Below are 18163 nucleotides of genomic sequence, written 5' to 3' on the forward strand. Positions count from 1 at the left end.
CCAATCTATCCATCTTCAATCTTTTGAAAGGTAAAACCCTTCTAAGACAACCCTAGGGCTCAAGGTAGACAACAAATGACTTCCTAAAGCCAGGCTTCACTCAGCTTTGAAGGAAACCCTAATCTACCCAGCCCAGGCGACCACTCACTCACTCAAAACACCTAGCAAGCAGAGAAAAAACCCTAGCTAAGGGAAAACAAAACCCAAGAAAAAAGAGGGGGTCCCCATCCTAAAGAGGCGATGTGTGAAATGGTCACAACAGGTACCCTGTGGATTCTGCAAGTACCCGAGACAAACCTTGGGTGAACCTGGACTTGACTTCGACAAACCTAGGTAGACCCACATGCTGTCCAAAAAAGAAAAGACAAAAAAATATGCTTTTTTCAAAGAAAAACCAATTTTTTTCCTTGAAGTGAGGGCTGTTCATTTCTTTTGTTTCATTTGACAAAGAGAAGTGAGTAAAATAACGTTTTCCCCTCCAAGCTGTCCTAAATAATGGAATATATGAACGAGAAGACGTTGACATAGTAAGTAATAGATAAAAGGAAAGAGTACATCCTCTTTCCAAGAAAAGATTTCAGAAAATCTTCTACTAGCTTAACACAACCGGCTGGCCCACTTCCTTTCTTGCCACCATCATCTTCTCAAGAAGAGAATATTGCCTTTCTTTCTTGTAAAAGAGGCCTATTGGAAAAGGTCTTCAAGAATGAAGCAAGGGAGGTTGTAAATGAGAGCATTGATCATTACATTTATAGTAGTGGGCTTCCTTTCAACCTTGTTGGATCACCATATTGGCAAGACATGTTGACAACAATTGCTAGTGCACCTATTGATTAATCTTGGGTGTGCCTCACCTTATTGTCCAAGGAAGAATCTTCCATATAGGCAACATTGAGAGAAATCAAGGATACATGGCCCAAATCAAGAGTATCCATCATGGCTAATGAATAGAAAGATTGCAAAAGTAGATCACTAATTAAATTCATTGTATTGTGACCTAAAGGGGCAATGTTTCGAAGGTGGCTGATTGCAAAGGGCATGTGAAGGATGCAACTTTCATTGCTAGTATCCTCATATAGACCATTGAGATGATGGGCCTTGGAAATATTGTTCAAGTCATAATGAACAATGCAAAAAAATGTAGGGCATCTAGTTCAATAGTGGAAGATACATATGGTACAACCTGAGTTGGCCTAGTGGTGGAGAACTTGTGCTCTTGAAAGAGAGGTCACAAGTTCAAATCCCATAAGGGGGTAGGGTATGTACACCTTATCGGCTTCGGCCCATTACCCATCAAAAAATAAATAAATAAAATAGTGGAGGATACATATGGGCATATTCTTTTGACATTGTGCCATACATGCACTCGACTTGATATTGCAAAATATTGGCATAAAGATTGAGTGGGTCAAATAAATCTACATGGAGGTTGTGGAGATTCAAAAGTTTGTGACAAATCATCATATGCCACAAGCCATATTAATAAACTCATCCAACTTGGAGTTGTTGAAGGTAATTTTATTTTTTAGAATATTTTTAAATTTTGAATGTCATTTACTTTTTTATTTTTTTTATTTATTTTTTATCTTTCACAACATATTAGTTTGCCAAGACTTGATTCGCGTCACACAATCATCTTGAGGCAATTTGTGAAGGTGCAAGAGGCGTTGAGTGCCATGGTCATCAACACTCTTAATAGTTGCATGGAGGCAATCACATATAGATAGAGCCCAATAATTCAAAGCATTGATCTTAGATGATGAGTGGTGGGCTCGTGTTGAGGTGATTTGTGAAGGTTTGAGAGGCATTGAGTGCCATTCTCATCAACACTCTTTAAGAGTGTATGGAGGCAATCACATAATGAGAGCCCAAAGAGTTAGAGCGTTGATCTTAGATGATGAATGGTGTGCTTGTGTGGAATATGTTGAGTATCATTGAGCCCATCATGAGTATGATTAGGTATGTTGAAACAGATTGACATGTTTGAGAAAAATTTATGATGACATGGACTCTATGATTAAAAAAATAAGAACCATAATAGAAGCCAAAGATCATGACCACATAAAAGCATTTTTTAAGAGAGTGCAAAAGATAATCATTGATTGTTAGAACAAGATGACCACACCCTTGCATCTCCTAGCATTTGTTTTGTCCCAAAATATTATAGCACAAAGATGCTTTCCTTACCGAGGAGAGTGGCACCATATCGAGATGAAGTGGTTACTATTGGGTACAAGACTACATTAAGAAGAATATTCCCAAATGTAGATATAGAGTGTTATCTTGAATAAGTTTAGCCACTTCATACCTTTAAAAAACCTTGATGTTTTTCTCTTTGAGACAAGTATAGGAAAGACATTTATGAATGGCGGTACATACATTGCCAAGGCTTTATTTACTTGCCACCTCTTGCAATGAAAGTTCTTTCTCAAGTATGCATCTTTTTAGCTTTTGACTTCTTTATTTTTCCTTCTTTGCTATATATTATGAGTATTTATTTTATTTCAAATTATGAAGTATTTACATATTTTTGTTTATTGACAATTATGAGTATTGTTGTTTTTATAATACACATACATATATATGCATATGTATATATATATATATATATATATATATACATACACATACACATACATATAAACATGCATATATGCCAAGTCACAGGGTTCGCTGAATTTCAGCAATGAAGTTCAAAATTCAGCGGATTTAAAAGATCACCTAAAAAATTTGTTGTAATTTTCCAAAAAAATTCATTTGGAATAGGGCTTAGGGTTTTATGTTAAATTATATTTAAAAATCGAGTCTCTGAGTGCAATGTGGTGATTGTGTGAGCTTGCAAGTTTAGACATTTCAGGAGAGCTCGAGGTCGCTTGAAAGTCCACGATCCAATTTTGGCTTTTTATTAGAATTTGATGAGATTATTTTTGCGACTTGATATGCATGGGGTATTCCTCAACCTAGAGCCTATGCCTTTTGTTTGACTCCCTATATACCTAAAGCATGGGAAATTGCCAAGCTAGCTATGCCATCTCGACCATCTAGGAGGAAATAGACCTAGCAAGGGATAAGTGCAATTTTTGTTGATCTTTCAAGAATCATGACTTGCTTAGTATTTCTCCCATCCAATGCCTCAATTTAATATTTTAAAATATTTAATTTAAATTTTATTAATATTATATTTATTATTTAAATTAAAATTAAAATTTTAAACATATTTTATATATTTAAATTGAAATTTTGATATAATTATATTATTATTAATAATATTTTATACATTAATAATATTTAAATTAAATTTTAAACATATTTGATATTGTAATGTTCTTAAATTTATTATAATATATTCAAATTTAAGTTATTTAACATAATAGTGTTTTAATATATGGATTTATTATTTATATTTTAAAAATAAATAAATTTGGTGTTCTTCCCATAGTGTGTTGGTTAAGTGGTGGTGTTGTTGTGGCCACCAAGGTTCAAACCCCCACAGGGCCATTGTGATCATAGGGCTTGTGCCTTTGACTTTTTCTCATCGCTAAACTTCATCTGAATTTTGTGGTTGCCGATCACAAATTCGAATTCAATCCTTGTGACATACACATACACATACACACACACATATGTATGTATGTTTGTGTATATGTATAAGTATATATATCTATATATCATAGTTACGAGACTTAAACTAGGCAAGCATGACTCAAACTTCGACTCAAGACAATGAAAAAAGCTCGATGAAGACTTGGCAAAGTGAAAAACCCAAGAAATTTAGAGATTTTTAAGGATTTAAAACTTGTTTCATGCACACTTTATTAAATAAACCTTGAAGATAATAACATCATCAAATAGAAGCTAAGTTGATCACATACACAAAGTATACATCAATCATATAAGTATAAACGCAAATTGTAGCTGAAGGAAATAACACACTTAGATATTTAAAAATTGTCAAATGTATACAAAACTCATGGAATATGAAATTCATGACATCAAGTGTTCCAAACAAATATCAAAACAATAACTAGAAGTCTATGGCTCAAAGGAGCCTACTTCCTTCCTAGGAAGGCTATAAAGGTAGGTCTTGGATGATGCAGCAGCCATAATCTCTGCATGTGATTCCATGCCATCCACACCAACTTCAGCTGTGCTTGTGTCTGCTGGTGCTCCATCCTCCTCTGCCATGGCTATAGCCTAAGTCACAAGCTTCGAATTTGAGTTCGAGTTCAATAACAATAAAATTCGGATGAAGTTCGACAAGGATAAAGATTTTGAAAAATAAATTGACAATAAATTTGCCTTGTATAAATTTGCATTTAAAAAAATAAATATATAAATAGTAAATCCATTAAATTGTCAAAATAGCTGGACAATGCTAAATAAATTTGAAAGTAAATTATATTATAAAATAAGATAGTCAAATGTATTGTTCATTAAAATAAAAAAATATTATATAAAATTTAAAATTAATATAAATATTTTACACCTATTAAAATTAAATTTTATGAAAAATAAAAAAATATTATTAAATTTAATACATTATAATGAATTTTAAAATATTATAATATAGATATACTCAAAAATTTTAATTTTAGTTTTTCAATCTATAAATAATGTCAAGTTTTATAGTAGAAGTTGACTATTTTAGACAGACTTCATTTCCATCGCAGGGCATGATGGACATTGTTTATGCTTCTTGGTTGAATATATTTTAGCGCTGCTCTCTTGAAAACTGCTTAAACCACTATATTTTAGCGCTGCTCTCTTGAAAACTGCTTAAACCACTACGCTGATCTTTCCTATCTCCATTTCTAGCTCTCAAATAGTCTCAGATACTTCATTACATACTTAATCAGATCTTTTGTGATTCTTGTGTAAATGATGTTCAATTTTCAATTCGATATGCAAGATGTATTCTAATTGCATTCTCTCTATCTATGTATTATCTGTTTATATTATAAAGCTGACTATCTTCTTTTGTATGGCAGGTGAGAGGAGTATTTATTGATTTCAATGTCCTCTTCACAAATATCGATTGATATATATATGCAAGAGGGGAGGATCAGGCAGTGCCTTGACCAGTCATGTCTTATGGACATGGCCGATCAAGACACTACTTGATCGTACCCTTTGATATATAACTATCAATCGGTGTTTATTTTAATCACCAGCCCGATACTAATCGGGGTCTATGTAACTTAGTGTTCAATGCCAATCGGTATTCATGTGGCATGTTAACCGATGCCAATCGGTGTTTGCGTGGCATATTAACTGATGTCAACCGGTGTCTAAGTTGACCGATACCAATCACTAACTAATAGTTAAGCAGTGCATACTTTGCCACCCGATAACAATCCGATAATCATTATTTGTTTACTGCTGAGAAGATATCCGATATAAATCAAGATACATGGATAACCCGATAATTATCGGTGATCACAGTTATAATGCAAACTGATATACCATGCTATAATATGATTATCGATATTGATCGATTAAGTAGATTGGATAAATACAAATGAGGAATGATTTTCAAATGAAATAGCTTGAAGTTTTCCTGATGATTTATCAATAGGATAAATGATTGAATGAGAGACTTCATTTATCTCTCATTCAATCATTTATCTTACCGAAGCTACCATGCATTAACACTCCCTCTTAGCTAGGTAAGATAAATAACAACAGTATATCAAGCATCACAATTCAAATGATGGTTAGTATTCTTTACACATTCAAACTTTCTAGGAAATCATATCACCTAATCACATGGTATGAAGTATCACCTATACACGTGATACAAAATGTCCATCACGTCAATCTTGTGATGATAGGATATCACCTAAGCATGTGATATCAATATTGCCTAAACACGCAATACTTAAGGATAATCATATGAGAAAATATTCAATTCTCATCTTTATCCAAGTTGTGGTAGGTGCACTAACATCTTATACAAATGTTTTACCACAACACAATCATGGCACATCCATGACCCACTAGAGATCCAACATGATAACTGGTTTGGACATTATAAGATTGTCACCTTATAATGTCTACATACAAGTGTTCATTATCTTGAGAGATCGTCACCTCTTAGATATGAACCCAGGGGATAAAATCCAAAATGTCCTATCATGACAAAGAAGTTTACACATTAAACATCTTATTGATATGTAAATACAGATTACAAAGCAAATTACCTTTCTATCATACTTAAACCTTTTCTGATGTGATCAACCTTCACTTTGGAAAGAGGTTTGGTCAGAATATCTACTGTTTGATCTCCTATACAAACATATTCTAATTGAATCACATTTCTGTCTACCATATCTCGCACATAGTGGTATGGAATCTCAATATGCTTGGATCTATCATGAAACACTGTATTTACTGAAAGTTTTATGCAGCTCTGATTGTCACAATGTATAACAGTGGGTTTCATAGGTTCTCCAAACAACCCCACAAGCAACTTCCTAAGCCATACTGCCTCTCGGGCAGCCATAGAAGCTGTAATGTATCCTGCCTCGGTGGAGCTTTGAGCTACAAAAGACTGCTTCCTGCTGATCCAAGATATCATGGCTGAACCTAGACTGAAGCAACACCCTAAAGTGCTTTTTCTATCAGTTACACTTCCAGCCCAATCCCAATCTGAATCTGTGAATCCATGTAGGTCTATATCAACTTTCTCATATTTGAGAGCAAGGTTTAGGGTACCTTGTAGGTATTTCATGATGTGTTTTACTGCAACTAGATGTATCTCCTTAGGTTCACACATAAACTGACTTAAAGCATTAACTGCATAACAGATATCTGGCCTTGTATTCACCAGGTACATCAGGGACCCAATCATCTGTCTGTATCGAGTAGAGTCAGTGGGTTGTGACTTTGTTGCTGCTTCTTTAAGTTTGTGTAAATTGGTTTCCATAGGAGAGGTATAGTTTCCTTGGTTTAGTATAATGTTGTCAGAATTCTGCCATACTTCCAATCCTAGGAAGTAATGAAGGAGTCCCAGGTCCTTCATATCAAATTCTTTGGATAGATCTTTCTTGCATTGATCTATAAGGTGATCATTTCCTTTGATTAACAAGTCATCAACATATAAAATCAACATTAGAATATCACTTTTATTTCTTTTGTAGTAGAGATTAGGATCTGCATTATTCTTAGAGAAGCCTAGTCATGAGAGATAGGTTTCAATTCTTTCATACCAAGCCTTGGGAGCCTATTTAAGCCCATAGAGAGCTTTCTTGAGTCTACACACATGAGACTTTGCATCATGAATTTCAAACCCTTCAGGTTGCTCTAGGTAGACTTCTTATGAGATCTCACCATTTAGAAATGCTGTCTTAACATCCATTTGGTGTACCTTCCACCCCTTTGCTGCTGCAATGGCTAATACAACTCTTCTGATGTATATTTGGCAAGAGGTGCAAAAGTTTCTTGTAATAACCCAGTTATTTTTTTTTGTTTTTAAGCCAATAACAATCATCCACAACAAATAACCCGTTAAGGTTAGAAAGCATAAACTGAAAACTTGCTGAAGATTGCAACCCTTCCACTTTCTAATCACCAAGTGCCCAATGTGGGAAGGTGAGAGCATACGGTGAATAGGGTATTGTTAGATCTCAAACTGCTGAAAGATGAAATGAAATACAATACTGAGCGGCAAGCGGGATGCAAGAAACTTGGCGGTGAACCAGCCAAGAGAAACACACAAGGCACAAATCACTCAACCGCAATATTTCAGCGGGAGGATTGAAATTATAAAACAAACTCAACTCAACCGCTTATGCAGCGGGAGGACCATTACAATCAGACATCACTCGACCACTTATGCAGTGGGAGGACTGGATTACAATTTACTTGAAAATAGGCGGCAAGCCAGCCTCTTCCACTTTTCAGTGGGGTGAGATTTACAAGGCAGAATTGGTTAGTACTACTACTACTTAACCTTACAATAATCAAGATAATGTGAGAAGAGAGTAATGCTGAACATCCAATTAAGAACATGAAATTTCTGCTAAAATCAAAAATCTGCAGGCTGGAATTGCAAAACCAACAGCCTGTGGATTCACTAAAACGCTCATAACTCTCATTACTCACCCAATTCACCCAAAATCTGTTCTAAACAATTGCTATACTTGCCACAATGAGAACAAACCCAAGGAAAGCCATCAAAACACCCATATTTATTTTGCACGCTTCCCAATGCATTAACTAAACCCCACGCCTAACCTGGGAAGTTCGATTTTCAATATAAAAATCCACACTCAAAATAAGATGCTAAAAACTTACAATATGCATCACCAGTGGTAGGAAGGAAGGATGAGCCTGTACCCAGAATGATGGAATCGCCTGGCCAAGAGGTGCGAGCAAAATACACTTTCAGCAGTCCCGCGACCAGCAACCAAAAAACACTCCAATCTCAATCAAAACACTCCACAATCTACAACTCACTCACCAACAACACTGGGAATACATGAACACAGCTAGGTACTATCTTGCAAGTATGAAACTGAGACTTAGCTAGGAAGCCACACTTCGAAGCTCAGATTTTTCAATCGCCAATTCGGTAGCATAACGATGCAAATTCATTTCATACCAAATGAGAAGCACAACACTCTCATTTATAGATTTTGAGGGCTCAAATTCAAATTCACAATCCCTCCAAATGAACGCCAAATCCAAATGCACATTATTTTGAAATTACATTTCATTTCTCCTTTCTCCAAATCGACCTTCTCATAGGAGCAAATATTCTTTATAAAAATGACAATAAAATCATAATGTGGCATCCAAGGCAGATAAGTGAAATATATTATAGAATTAACTTATTTCTCCATAAGGTGTCCATCTTGCCATATTAATATTTCACTTTATAAAGTATTTTTCCTCAACAATAAATCACCCAATATATAATTAAGGAAATGACTTATATATCAATATAACTTAAGCAACTCCTTTTAAATAAATCGTACAACCTTTGCCTTAAGTTATAATTTAATTTAAAACACCATTTTTCATCAAATATTGAACCTGCCAAAACAAGCTCCAAGGATATCTGGAAACAAGCTGAGAGAATTGCCCTGCTAGAAATAGTCACTGAATTGAGTTGAGGAACCCTTGCCAAGAATAGCACCAAAAAATGAGGGAAGACCAATTGCTCAAACTAACTTGTCGGAAATAGCCATTTGAACAAGCCTGCTGACATTCTGCTAAAAATAGAACTGCTAAAAATAGTAAGTGTTTCCAAAGTGATTTTAACCACATTCTGAGCAATCGTCGTACTTACTAAAAATAGTAAGTCTGGAAAAAGTCACCTGATGCAGATGCATGTCGAACCATCCTGAAGCTCTCTGAAAACCCAAAAGGAATCCAAAATCCAAATTGTCAAACTCTCACATATAGCCCCTGAAATCACCAAAGAATCCTCCTAGAAAATAGGAAACCCTAATTTCTACCCCCGACTAGCCTACGAGCCTCCGAACTAGGCTAACGGCCAACAGAACTAATCACTGCAGAGAAGGGGACATTACATTTCTTCATAATCTATTCCTTCCCTTTGTGAGAACCCTCTAGCTACAAATCTAGCCTTGTGTTTTTCAATACTACCGTCTGCAGCATGTTTGATCTTAAAAATCCATTTAGATGAAACAACAGATTTCTTAGTTGGCTTAGGAACAATCTCCCAAACATCATTTTTCATAATGGACTGATACTCTTCAGACATGGCATCCTTCCATACTTGATGTTCAAGTGCCTCTGATACATTGTTTGGTTCGGCTTTAGAGAGATCATTCATAAGGGCAACATAGCTAGTGAATTTATTAGGCCTTTTGCTTTCCCTGAAGGTCCCTGAAGGAGCAACAAATTTTTGAGCTTCTACTACAATCTTGGTGGCCCATAGTGGTCTTTTCTTGAGGTTTTCTCTAGCTGGACATTGAGTTTCACTTATAGTTTCCTCAGGATTCTCCCTTTGAAGCTCAGGAGTAGGATCTTTATCTATGCTAGGGGTAGGGATATAGATTTCAGGGTCTAGAGAGCTTTGGGCTCTTTTGAAGGCTAAGTCTTCTTCAAAGATCACATCCCTACTTAGTTCAATATTCTTTTGAACAAGTATATGGATCCTGTAGGCTTTGGAGGTTTCACTATATCCTACAAGGATTCCCCTTTTTCCAGAAGGCTCTAGTTTTAATCTTTTCTCCCTAGGTACATGAATATAGACAGGGCATCCAAATATCCTAAGGTGGCTAATATCAGGTTTTGATTTAGTAAAGACTTCCTAAGGGGTCTGGACATCTGTTTTGGATATATGCAACAGTGCTAGTTGCTTCTGCCCAAAGATTGACATTTAGATTCTGATCAAGAATCATAGCTTTGACAACTTCAATGATTGTCCTATTTTTCCTCTCAGCTACCCCATTTTGTTGAGGGTTATAAGGTATTGTTAACTCCCTCTTAATCCTTGAATTTTTACAAAACTCTTTAAATAATTCTGATGTGTATTCCCCCCCATTATCAGTCTTAGGGTTTTAATTTTATTTCCTGAGTAGTTCTTTGTTAGTGATTTGAATTCTTTAAACCTATTAAGGATCTCTTTTGATTCTTTACATTTCAGAAAGTAGATCCAAGTTTTTCTAGAGTAGTCATCAACAAATATTACATAATACAAAAAAACCCCCAATGAAGGTACGGACATGGGTCCACATACATTAGAATGAACTAACTCTAAAATTTTACTTGTTTTCCTAGTACTATTCTGAAAAGCACCTTTTGTATTTTTACCTAGGGCACATCCTTTGCATGCCCATGAATGATATTGCTTTAACTTGGGTAGACTTGTGACAAGGTCTCCCATTGATGATAAAGTTCTAAAATTTAGGTGGCCTAGTCTTCTATGCCAGACTTCATTAACATCTGTAGTTTCATGGAGTAGGGCTAAGTTGGGCTCTGTGCATAGCTCATACAAGTAGCCTTGTCTTTGACCAATTGTTTTAGCTTTCTTGATGGATGAATTCTTTGGCCATGCCAATACTCTATTGTCCATGAAGGTCACTCTGTATCCATTGTCCTCCAGTGCTGATAATGAGACTAGATTTCTCTTGATGCCTAGAACATATAGTACTCCTTTAAGTTGTAATGATACACTTGACTTTAGTTTGATGGTGCAAGTTCCAACTCCTTTGACTGGTTGTGTAGAGTCATCTACGATAGTTACTTCCTCATCATTCTCCTCTTTCATGGAGTCTAGCACTTCTCTGAATCCTATAATGTGTCTGGATGAGCCACTGTCGATCACCCAGGAGTTAACTTTGTTTGATGCTTGGTTTGTGAGTGCTGAATAGAGTACATACTTCTCGGGGTCCTCTTCCCTTTTAGATTTTCCTGTTTTGGCAAATGTGGCTTGCTTAGCTCTTTCTAGACATTTGGCAACATTATGCCCAAATTTGTCACATCTGTAACATTGAATCTGAGAAAGGTCCTTCTTGAAGGTGTTCTTGCCGTGACGACTTTTTCTCTTTCTGAATTGTTTCTGCTTGCTTTTCTTGTTTGAGTTCGTATTTAGAACTTGGAGATCTTCATCTATATTCTTCTGCTTGATCCCTTTCTTATTTTGCCTTGATTCCTCTTGGAGACAGTCAACCTTTAGCCTATCGAATTTTGAGAATTCATCCCTTGCACTGATGTCTTGGACGAATGTTTCCAATATGCTAGGCAACCCATCTAGAGCAATGAGTGTTAATTCTTTGCTTTAGATCTCATATCCAAGGGTTGCCAGTTCATCCCTTAGGGCAGATATTCGCATGAAGTAGGCATTGACTGATTCTCCTTTGATCATGGCTATGTGATTTATTTCTCTTTTTAAAGCCAAGGTTCTACTGGCGTTAGATATCTCAAATGCATCTTCAAGTGCTTTGAACATGTTGTAGGTTGTTTTATGTTTCCTTATGATGGGCATAATATTATTTCTTACCCCATCAACTATGATTTTGATGGCCTTTTCATTTCCCTCTCTCCAAGTTGTTTTGTCAGGTTCGGTCTCAGGTTCTGCCATTTCAGTTTTTACAAATGATTCGACTTTATTTTCTTTTAGAATCATTTGAATTCTGAACTTCCATGCTGAGAAGTCATCACCTCCTCCGAGTCTATCTTCAAATCTGATAGCGCTAGCCGTTGAAAGAATTGTGATGTTGAATATATGCTTGATTTGAATTTTCCGCAAAATTGAACAGCCTCAGGTTCGATTTAACTATAGCTCTGATACCATGTAAATGATGTTCAATTTTCAATTCAATATGCAAGATGTATTCTAATTGTATTCTCTTTGTCTATGTATTATCTGTTTATATTATAAATCTGACTATCTTCTTTTGTATGGCAGGTGAGAGGAGTATTTATCGATTTCAATGTCCTCTTCACAAATATCGATTGATATATATATATATATATATATATATATATATATATATATATATATATATATATATATATATGCAAGAGGGGAGGATCAAGCAGTGCCTTGACCGGTCATGTCTTATGGACATGATCGAACAAGACACTACTTGATCGCACCCTTTGATATATAACTATCAATCGGTGTTTATTTTAATCACCAGCCCGATACTAATCGGGGTCTATGTAACTTAGTGTTCAATACCAATCGGTATTCACGTGGCATGTTAACCGATGCCAATCAGTGTTTGTGTGGCATATTAACCGATGTCAACCGGTGTCTAAGTTGACCGATACCAATCACTAACTAATAGTTAGGCGGTGCATACTTTGCCACCCGATAACAATCCAATAATCATTATTTGTTTACTGCTGAGAAGATATCCGATATAAATCGGGATACATGGTTAACTCGATAATCATCGGTGATCACAGTTATAATGCAAATAGATATACCATGCTATAATATGATTATCGATATTGATCAAGTAGATTGGATATATACAAATGAGGAATGATTTTCAAATGAAATAGCTTGAAGTTTTCCTGATAGTTTATTGATAGGATAAATGATTGAATGAGAGACTTCATTTATCTCTCATTCAATCATTTATCTTACCGAAGCTACCATGCATTAACATCTTGAAGATGAAATAACACTTGAAGCTTGTTCCATACGAATTAAAGGGCAAATTTGAGCGAATTTTTTAAATTTTGTAAGAGTTTGCCAAACTTCGAACTTCATACATAAAGTTCGGCGAACCTTGTGACTAAGGCTATAGCCTCAACCTCTGTCTCTGCCTAGTCAACCCAATCAAGGTTGTCATCACTAAAGATAGGATCCTCGGCCTTAGTTATCCACATAGATTGTGAATCAAACTCTGGCATGATGGGGCTAGAGTCAATGCCCCAAATTTGTTTGTGGTTCAGACGAAGGTTTTAATGAACATAATCTAGATCTTTCAACCTCTCCACAGACAACTTCTTGGAGTGTACGTGCTCAAACATACTCCAATTGCACTCACAACCCGAAGCAGTGAATGGTTGGCTCAGCATGTGAAAAAATTTGGTGCATTAGCACCAATCATTTGCCACCATCTATTTGAGATGAGAAAAAGAAAGAAAATCAATCCTATTATCCAACTTTATGTTTCAAACATTTTTGAACATAGATTATACCCTTAAATATATTTTTTCCTGGCTGCAATGTCGTCTGACTTTCTTTGCACATTAGACAAGAAAGAGCCCTCCTTATGCATGAGTAAAGGTCTCTAGCTTGTGGACTATTCACTAGGCGACATCCACCCTATCACTGAGTAGAATCCATTCAAAACCTCCTCATCTGCCTTTAAATCAAGGTGGTATTGAAATGCCAGATTGAGGAAATAAGCAACTGCATGGAGGGGCTTGTGAAGTTGGGGGTGCCATATCCTATCAATCCCAAATGGGACGATACTTACCCTCAACTCCCGCATAGATTGATTTAATGGTCTCCTTGGTCCTATCCATGCCCTCATATATGTAGCCCATTGTGGGCTTCTCCCCGTTAGCAACTTGTATGAGAACTACTAAGGGCTTAGTGAGCTACAATTATTGTGAAACATTGACTTAAGTGTGAACGCAAATAAAAGACAATATGAATAAAAATTAAAACGAAATGTAGAGTTAAATTTGGCTTTCACAATCTCCATAGCAGGTACACAAAAGCCTAGCTCATAAAAATGCAATATGCCACATCAATCCTTCTAGTGATTGTAGCATCGAATGACGAAGACGACTCCTCACTAACAAACATATGCCTCAAAGCTGCCTTTGACTGAATCAAGGATTATAATGTATTGAAATTAGTAGCAAATCTAGTTAATCCAAGATGAGCCAACTCCTTCTGCCCCATGCCTTGCCTTATTAGGTTAGACCATTAAATTACCCACATTCCTCTATTTAATTAAGTAAATTACTCAATTTATTTAAATTAAATTCACTATACCCATTTAATGAATAAATCATTTTATTCAATTAAATCCCCCCTATCCACTTTTAATTAAATTCAAATTTAATTAAATAGTTATCCTAAATTAAATAAATCTAATTTATTTAATTGCAACCAAATTGAATGAAATTCATTAAATTCAATTAAATCCTATTATCCCTCCATCCACTTGCATTCTCCTACATTTCCCACTTGCTTCCTAAACCCCTTCCTAATTTCTTCTAGACTCTTCGAATCGTTTCTAATTAGCCTAACCCATCTTCTAAACTTTGTCACATCCCTAAGCAAGGGGAGGTCACTTCTCAAAACCTTAAAGTCTTTGATAACCATTAAAGGCTTCAAATCTTCAACCACTTAATATCCCCAAAGTCTCCCAAACCATTAATGGTTAATTCAACCCTCTTACATGGTTAGAGACTTTTTGCCTAACTTAACCTTCATCCAACCCAAGGGTCTCATCAAGCCTTTAATGCTTTGACTATAATTATCTCTTAATCATTTGCACAAGGGTTTATCCTTGGATTAACTCTTAATACAATGGGTAAGCCTAACTTAAGCTTAACCCTTATCTCTAGATAACCATAAGGTCTTCTCAGGCATTTAATGCTTCCAACCCCTTCTCTCAACCCAACCCTATGTTGACACTTGTCACCATTTCATTGGTGCAAATTGCAAACATGGATCCCCAACTTTCAAACTCAACCCTTGATCAACTCTTTCAATCTTGACTATCCATTGCCCTGTTTTTGCTATAAATAGAGCTCTCATTCCTCCATTTTGGGAGATCAATCCAAGTTTGTAGTATCATACTTATGCTCAAATACATTCAAACTTTCATACCATTTTATGCTCATCATTTTAGCCTCTCTTTTAGATTGAAATTAATCTAAATATGCATGTTTAGAGTACTTTCTTTATCATTAGCTTAAATCATTAACTAATATAGTATGCTAGGATAGTTTCTTTACTAATCTTGTCATCTTATAATCTAGTTTATTGCATTTTAAGATCATGCATAGCTTAGGATGCATTTCATTCTAAAATCTATCAAAAGCATCCCTCGTTCTTGCATTTGCCATCCCTAAACCATTTTGCTCAGTGATCTGAGAGCAAAAACATTGGTTTGAGGGACCGTGTAAGATAGAGAACCATGGGACCAACCTTGGGAAGCTGAGTGATACTTCATTACTTCATAGCTTGCACCAAGAAGTCCTGTGGGTGTGTGAGCAAGGCTCCATAGAGCTCCGTTTTCCACATTTTGAATTCTATCGACTCGCTTTTCCCGCATACATATACATATATGCAATTGCTGCCTGCCGTCTGCTGTCCCCTACAAAAAGGCTTCTTGTCTCAGCTGTGCTGGAAATGTGTCCTGCCATATACATTTATGTAGTTGCTGTCTACTGTCCCCTGAAAAAAGGCCTCCTGTCTCATCAGCTGTGGTGGAAATGCATCATGCCATCCCCTGTTGTCTCAATCTCAGAAACTCTGTGGAACATAGGTTTTAGCGCTACAAGATATCTCTACCCTTAGGATTGAACTCATGACAGCACATTGTTTTAGGATCAACTTTTATTTGCTGAGCTTTCAGAGATTCAATTCTGATTTATTAAACTTGTTTTCCTGCTACACGGCAATTCCTTATACACTGAATTAGTTTTAGTTTTTACATTTTAATCAACTAAGTAGATCTTTATCTGTTTTGTGTGATTAAGTAGGGAGTTTGCATTGTTTATACTTTTAGCATACATATTTGTTGTTGCTTACTGCATTGGTCAGCCATATTTTTAAAGGACATGTATTTACCATTAAACATTACAAAACATCATTGAAAAATGAAGTTATTAGAAGCAAAATACAATGAAGTATTGCAGAAATTTCAGTTGATATGTAACAGGAAGAATTGTATAGATATCATCTCCTGAACATTAGTATTTAGTTCTTGCAAGATAAGTACTAAAGTTAATAGAAAAATATCACTACCTATCATATGACAGGGTTCGTGCGGTAAGCTAATCAAGCCATCTTTATATATATGTAGTATATGCTTAGAGAAATTCCTGTAGAAGAATGGACATCATCTAAGAATATCATCATACTTAGGCAGAACATGAAAGTAAATGTGCATGATGTCTGCTAAGTATGGACCATGCCTCAGTACAAACTCTTGTCATTCACACACAGGGGACTACTTATCTGTACCACACAATTAAACCGATCACAGTGATTCTTAACAATGATTTTGGTTGCGATCTTAAGCCCAACTTTCATACTTCCCAAATAATCCAAGCATAATATCTCAAAATTATTGCTTCTACTGTTTTCCTCCACCATAAACTGTTGTCTCTCGGTGCTTTGATGCTGATCAAACATCCTTCTATCCAATTCTTTGTTTTCTCTTCCTTGATTTGTTTATTGTGTTATCTTTTATTTTCTCTTTTAAATGTTTTATGTATTATATTTTCTTTAAGAATTCTAATTTCTCAAATCCCTTTATGCTTTGATGCAGCTATGTGGTACACAATTATTTCCTTTACTCTTTCTTTTCAGCAAGTTGTCATTTTTCTTTTGCATAGAAAAAGGAACAGAATTACTAAGGGCTTGTAAGACTTACATATGTTGCATGGTATATGCTGGTTTGTTAGCATATTATTTTGAGCTTGTTATTCTGAACTATTTCATTGGTTATTTTTGGACTGTGCAGATTTCCATGCATTGTGTGTGGATAAGTGGCTCACTACTCGTAGGGCATTCTGCCCAATCTGCAAACAGGATACACATTCAACAAGTTCAGTTTGTCCTCCCTCGGAGCAGACCCCACTTTTATCTTCTGTTTCAAGACCACGAGTGGTGACTGAATCGTCATCTATACCAATACAAACAACTGTTTCTATAGACACACAAACACATACCAGAAGTGCTCCTCCTTACTCAACAGCATATTCGCTGACCCCTAATCAAAGTCAAGCAACCGCATATATGTTTATTCAAGATTCTGATGGCCAGAACAATAATTCTCACATGTCAAATGCAGAAGGCATGGTTTTCAACCCATCTAGAACTATGTCACATCACTGGTCTACAGGTAATAATGGTATGAACTTGAGAAGCAAAAATTACTGCAACGTACCTAATAACACATCATCTTCAGATGATTCGGATGCCTTGAACTCTTTAAGCCAGGGAAGTGATATTTGTCAAGTGTAATAGCTTTCCTTGGGCGATTTACATCTAAAGATGAGGCATAGACATCCATATGGGCATTCCACGATGCTCTATTTCTTTCTAATTGCCCATTTTGGTAACATGTATATACCTTTTTCGATTTAGTGAATAATCAATTTTGCTTGTCTGTATATATTGCTTATTAAGTTTTCTGATGTAGGGAATTCTGAAATGAAATCCCACTTAGAAGAGTAGCGTGACAGCAAGGCCCCATTAGGGGAGTGCACTTATAAATATCAATTGGTTATATAGCTTCCTTGTTATGATAAGATTTGATTCATAATTCAACCATTTTTTCAGTGAAGGAATTTGGTGTCTTACAAAACGGTATCATAGCTTAGTGTAACAGTTTTGCATTGATGAGCCCTATTATGTGCACCATTTGACCAATGTATCTAACACTCTTGACATAAAAACACAAATTTGTTTTCTGTTAGAATGAAGCAGTTGACAATTTTTTTTGAAACACAAATTGAGGTCAATTGCAGCCAAAGG

At 35.7% G+C, this 18163-nt stretch overlaps 1 protein-coding gene across 1 annotated transcript in view; it reads left to right on the forward strand.

Annotated features, from left to right (window-relative positions):
• The window catches only part of LOC131029662 (receptor homology region, transmembrane domain- and RING domain-containing protein 2), a 72572-nt gene extending 54616 nt beyond the window's left edge, over positions 1–17956 (forward strand). Inside the window, exon 5 of the mRNA XM_057960250.2 lies at positions 17148–17956. Within this exon, the coding sequence (XP_057816233.2) occupies positions 17148–17650 (503 nt within the window). The 3' untranslated portion in view covers positions 17651–17956. The remainder of the gene's footprint in view (positions 1–17147) is intronic.
• Positions 17957–18163: the final 207 nt, after the last annotated feature.

This window comes from Cryptomeria japonica, chromosome 7 (genome assembly GCF_030272615.1).
Source record: "Cryptomeria japonica chromosome 7, Sugi_1.0, whole genome shotgun sequence".
NCBI lineage: Eukaryota > Viridiplantae > Streptophyta > Pinopsida > Cupressales > Cupressaceae > Cryptomeria > Cryptomeria japonica.